We start from the raw sequence: 6,042 nt of genomic DNA on the forward strand, positions 1-6,042 counted from the left end.
TGGAAAAGTGACAAAAAAAAGTTACACTTACGTCTTGGTTTCGTTAGCACCGGATGCGACAGGCGTCTTCTTTATCAAGCTCTGTACCTAGCAGAAACGCTCATTGTAGATCATATTTTACATAATACAACCATGCATCCAAGCCACATATTTTTAACACAACATTCATATGTACATTTTAAACATATACCTTTCCCATCTAACTTCCTAATAACTACAAAGAAGATATAGCTCATTTATAATTCCCTTCTCATGCCCAAATTGGAGCGAAGCACAAACCTCCATGGGTGAGGACCTGACCAGGATCTCATTGGCCTCTTTCTGGTCAAGCTCCTCGTACAGGTTAGCCCCAATGTCCACCGAAGTCGTGCTTGTTCCAAGCCCACCATTAGGCTTGGGGTTTGAAGCACTCAGGATCTCCTTCACCAGTGACTTGGTCTCCTCAGACATCTTGTCCGGGAGGATTGTGATGCGCTTCTGTGACTCATCTGCAAGAGAAATTGGCCACAATGAGGATTCTGAAGTTCAAATTCTTTTTTAGATCTAACCTGATAAATTCTCCAAATGGAGATTGTATTACAAATCAGCAATGCTAATACCATTTTTCTGTAATAACCATAGGAGTAATAGGAGCTCTATTATGTCAAAAACAGCCACAGACAGCGATTTGCTGTCAGTGACCGGCTACTTTTGAGAGCCCTTGAAGTAGCAACTTTAAATGTGTTTGAAGTTGCTACTTCAAGGGTTTTCAAAAGTAGCTGCTCACCAGTAGCAAAACTAGCCACAGATGGTTATTTGCTGCCAGTGGCCAGTTACTTTTGAGAGGCCTAGAAGTAGCAACTTCAAACACATTTGTACAACAGCTGCCTGGTTTTCTGGTTAATACAACATTTATTATAACAAAAAAATGGTATTCTTTCATGGTAAAGGATTCCTTTGGTTTCTAAGGTGTCAATGTAAAAGGCTAATCCCTAAGGACATACAACTGTCTGTTTAAAATTATTTCCAAATATCACTTACTGGAGCTATACAACTTACCATAACTGCAAGGATCAAAGTAAAATCCATTTCTGTCTGACATTTTTAGTATTCTTCTGATATTGGCAGCAGTGGAAGGCCTCACGTATATAAAGAGAACAGGTAACGATCTTCCAAAATGAACCAGGATTTTCACAATACTTTTAATTGGAATGTCAAATGATACTGGTTCACTGGAATCTGCAAAGACAAACCAAATTCAGATGTTCATTAGATATAAAGAAAAATATAAAAATATATATAGACATATATATAAAAATCTATTGTTCATTATAGTTCAGTTCAAAATACACTCCTTACCTTCAATAACTGTGGGAAGCTTTAAGCGAAGACCTTGAGAGGCAATCACTACCCTCTCTTTAGGCATGACCTTGTATGACCCAATGCGGATGCTTCTACATTGTATAGACGTAAATGAACCCTTTATGGTACCATCATCAAGACTTGAAAGATCTGGCAACCCTCCACCTAGGAATATAAAGAAAATAATTAAAAAAAAAAATAGAAAGGAATAGCAAAAGAGTGACAATAAAAATTACAACTTCTTTCACTCTACAATCAACCACTTCACATGTGGCCACTCACGTGCACATGCCTACATGTACATGTACATGCACATGTACACGCACCAGCATATACACATTTTCAATATATAATGCACACACACAATATATAAATACATATGTGTTTGTGAGTGTGTGTGTGTGTGTGTGTGTGTGTGTGTGTGTGTGTGTGTGTGTGTGTGTGTGTGTGTGTGTGTGTGTGTGTGTGTGTGTGTGTGTGTGTATGTGTGTGTGTGTTTGTGTGTGTGTGTGTGTGTGTGTGTGTGTGTGTGTGTGTGTGTGTGTGTGTGTGTGTGTGTGTGTGTGTGTGTGTGTGTGTGTGTGTGTGTGTGTGTGTGTGTGTGTACATTATATAATGTAAAACATAATAATAATAAAGATGATGATGATGATTATGATAAAAAATGGAAAACAAATTTTGCCAACACCATCACCCGCTGGCCTCACCTGTGACTCCTCCACTAGAATCTTCCTTTGGTACATCATCCTTGAGGGTAATGATGGGTTCCTTGTGGCTGATGGGTTCGGGGGGTCCCTTGGGGTGACTCACTTCCAGGTTAGAGAAAACCCCGTTCCCTGCCACACCAGCCGCACCCGGGAGCCGCTTGTCGTCTTCCTCCTCATCCGAAGACAGAGTCAGGATAACTGCAGGGAGGGATGGAGGCAGGAGGGAGAAGTCACATGAGATGAAACGGTTAATCCTGTCGGCCTTGTATAAATTTCCACAGTTTTAAATAGAATAATATAGGAAGTAAAATACAGAAAGAATAGAAAAGGAAAACAGAGAAAGGAAAAAGTTGCAAAGGAGGAGTAAGAAAATGAATGTAAGATAATCAAGGATGAGGATTGAGATGATGCTGAGGAGGAGATGAAGGACTTGGAGGGAGAATTAGAACAATACAGGATAGGAAAGATAGAGCAAGGAGAGATAATACACCGACACCCACCTGGCTCCTCGTAGGTCTTGCCACGCCCTCTGCCGCGCCCCTTGGCCTTCTGGTTGAGAACAGGTGCAGGCTTCTTCTCCACCCCCTTCCTGACGCCACCCCCTGTCTTTCCATAGAAGTCCTGTTTAAAATGCATGTCTCACATCAACCCTCCCTCATCTAAGTAATTCTGAGAGGCTAGTGTGATTGCAAACTTAAACAATAAAAAAGTAAAGGAAGAATGAATAAAATAAATGCTACAGTGCAATTATACAACAGAGAGGAAGAGGCTAAGAAAATACATTTTGAAGTTTCTTTCCTTCAAAATACAAGAAAAACAAAAGAGATGATTAAATAAACAAAAAGGAAGCAAGAAGTTAAAATAAGATGAACCAAAATGTCCATTTGTTCAACTAGAACTGGCAGTTATCAGGCATTCTTTGAGTGAATTGCATAAACATTTTCATATTAATAAAAGAGCTACTGAAACCAGCCATTAATGACATCCACATTCATAATGTCAAGCAGCTTTCAGTTGGCATATTTTTTTTACTTCTTTTTTATATCATACATAAACTCTTCAAAAAATTCATTTGAAGAAATGCAAGGTGTCAAATTTTGAGGGCTATCATTCAAACTTACAAAAAGAAGGCAGAGGTAACCTTTCTGAAATACAAAATATCCTCTATATGAAGTTTGAGGGATTGGATAAATATAAAATCTTTAAACTTGCTAACATTTCTTTAACCACCTGCATATCAAAGGCAAAAAGCTTGTCAAAATCACAAATGCAAAATTCTAGCAAGTATGATGGTACAATCTGTACTGGGGACAATTGCGTCAAAAGCCAGCCTCACATGCCAAGAACCCTCTTCACCCTTAAAGTCTGAGCTGCCTTCAGTGACATTATAGAGAAATTGCACCACCAGCCTTCATAAAACATTGGCTTATGACACACAAGTAATGGGTGTCTTTAGGCCTTCCAGGGATGCAATTACTCTTGCAGGCTACTGTATCTGATGCCTCCACAGACTGCTTGCCTCATGCCTCATTAAGAAGCCTTTTACATTTATCTAATCCTTTTTTTACTTTGTAGGTGCTTTGTACTGAATGATATGCTAATATGCCTTGTGTATGTGTATGTGTGTATATATATATGCACACACACAAACAGTCTAGACTATGAAGAAGAATCAAGGCTTCTGTATTTTCTACAATTTTGTTTTGAATAAAAAGATCTTACACAAATCCATACATATAAAAAATAAATAAAAAAATAATATAAGTGAAAAAAAAAATCAATGCAGCATTCAACAAAGACACAAAAACAGCTTGAGGTCATGGGTCAATCTAGTCAAACAACAATTGGGGATATGAGGAGTTGGAACTTGCATTGTGAGCATGAGTGAGTGAGTGAATGAGTGTATGTGTGTGTGTATGTGTGTGTGTATGTGTGTATGTATGTGTGTGTATGTATATGTGTGTGTATGTATATGTGTGTGTATGTATATGTATATGTATATGTATATATATATATGTATATGTATATGTATATGTATATGTATATGTATATGTATATGTGTCTGTGTGCGTGTTGTATGTGCGTTGTGTGCGTGTGTTGTGAGCGTGCGTTGTGTGCGTGTCTGTGTGTGTGTGTGCGTGTCTGTGTGAGTGCGTTGCGAGCGTGCGTTGTGTGCATGTCTGTGTGTGTGTGTGCATGTGCGGGTGTGCTTGCATATGCATGTGTGCTTGGTGTGCTTGTGTGGGTGGTCTGTATCTTCCTTTAGCCTCAAGGCCATAGACAGCTATCCCCCCGTCCTTATGCCTCCTCCTCCCCCCCTGGACCTTCTATTCGTCTGGTGGCCTAGCCTCTTACTGACCCTCCCCTAGGACCACCCCATTTCCTTCATACAAAGGACTAACTTTTTCAACATTGATGCTCCCCTTTTTGGTTACTATTTCATAAAGCAGCACAAGGCACATACTCTCGAGTGCAAAATCAAGCCCTTCAAACAACAAACACTAAATCTGCCCTAGGTAAAAGATGAATTTTAATTGTTAATCCCAGAATTTAGAGGCTAAATATCTACCCCTAAACTGGACACCCAAAGAGACATTTACCTGCTTCATTATATGCATGTTTGAGAAGCCAACACCCCTTCCTCCCACCACTGTCGAGTCTGCTGTTGAGCTCTTCCCCGAGGTGGTGATGGTCGACTGCGCCAGGGTGCGCGCTGTGTCTGTCCTGTGATTACACCTTTGGCACGTTAGGAGGTCTTCACTCAGGATGCCACAATTGCTACACACTGCCACCCGGCCCTTGATAAACCGCCGTTTTCCATTCTGCAGAGACATGCGTAGATGGTGAGTAACTAAATGATGGAAAGAAAGACTCCTTGACTATTAAGGGGACTATTAAAAAGAAATAAGGAGTAAATAAAAAATAATAAATAAATATGTAACTAAGCAAATAAATAAATAATAATAAATGAAACACTTTGTATTTTTTCGAGCGCATGTGCAGGGGCTCTAATATCCTGTTGTTTTTTCTTTCTTTCTTTTTCTTTTTTGTGTGGGTGTTTTGTACTAAATCTATTGGGGTGGCCATATGGGGGGGGGGGGTAATACCTCTTACAAATACATGCTTTTTTTCCACTTTTTTATATATGTTTCGGAATAAATCTCTTCTTGGAGATAATGAACTAAAGAATAAAAACATCTGAAATTACATCAACTATAACTATTTGCATTTTTTTCTCTTTTTTTTCCTTTACTTCATTTTCCCCTGAAAAATATATAAATAAATAAAATTTCAATAAATCTATTTGATCTCCTTACTGACCTTCAAAATTTCATTGAAGAAAAAAAACAAAAATTTAAAAAGAAGAAAAAGTCAAAGTCAAACATCCCCCACTGTTTTACAATGCAATAACCAAATTAGAATTGGTTAAGAAGTCATCAATATGGAATTGCCTGAAATTTCAGAAAAAAAAAATGTATATCTTAACCCAGTGCCGACGGGTAAAAATGTTTGGCAAGTGGACGTAAGAACAGGATTGTTGGCATGCATCGGCAGTTTCCCCTGTTTGCGCCTGGCTTGATCTGTAGTTTAGCACCTAAAAGCTTTTATTTTGCTATAATTTATAAAAAATATTAAAATTTTGAAGGTTTACCTTCATTATAGGTGCCATTGCCTAAAACCTTTACCATATAAATGAAGCCGCAACTATCGGAGAAAAACAAACTTTGCCCGACAAGCCAGTGGTGCCATCCATATTTCGGTCCACAACAGCCATGGCATGTACGTACATGCCACCTGTCGGCTACAGGTTAAGCTCAATTTCTCTAACATTCTCCTTATGAAACTTTATCAATAAATTACCAATGAAACTACCTCCATTTCTTTTTCAGACGCAGTTTGTTGCACAAAAATATGATAACTGCTCACCAATTTATGTACAAGAAACAAACGACTCGCATGAACAGGCGCAATTCCTGCTCTAAGCAAACAAGTC

General features: G+C 38.7%; 1 protein-coding gene across 21 annotated transcripts in view; it reads right to left on the bottom strand.

Annotated features, from left to right (window-relative positions):
* LOC113818870 (uncharacterized) overlaps window positions 1-6,042 on the bottom strand; it is a 53,122-nt gene that overhangs the window by 7,387 nt on the left and 39,693 nt on the right. For 10 of the 21 annotated variants that reach the window (XM_070139762.1, XM_070139804.1, XM_070139743.1 and 7 more), the window contains exons 12-18: window positions 4,649-4,870; window positions 2,549-2,669; window positions 2,049-2,246; window positions 1,339-1,506; window positions 1,039-1,218; window positions 280-488; window positions 32-87 (exon numbers count right to left, since the gene is read on the bottom strand). In XM_070139762.1, the coding sequence (XP_069995863.1) occupies window positions 32-87; window positions 280-488; window positions 1,039-1,218; window positions 1,339-1,506; window positions 2,049-2,246; window positions 2,549-2,669; window positions 4,649-4,870 (1,154 nt within the window). The remainder of the gene's footprint in view (window positions 1-31; window positions 88-279; window positions 489-1,038; window positions 1,219-1,338; window positions 1,507-2,048; window positions 2,247-2,548; window positions 2,670-4,648; window positions 4,871-6,042) is intronic. The other 11 variants (XM_070139730.1, XM_070139826.1, XM_070139833.1 and 8 more) reach the window with 5 other exon arrangements.

Source organism: Penaeus vannamei, chromosome 3 (assembly GCF_042767895.1).
Source record: "Penaeus vannamei isolate JL-2024 chromosome 3, ASM4276789v1, whole genome shotgun sequence".
Lineage (NCBI taxonomy): Eukaryota > Metazoa > Arthropoda > Malacostraca > Decapoda > Penaeidae > Penaeus > Penaeus vannamei.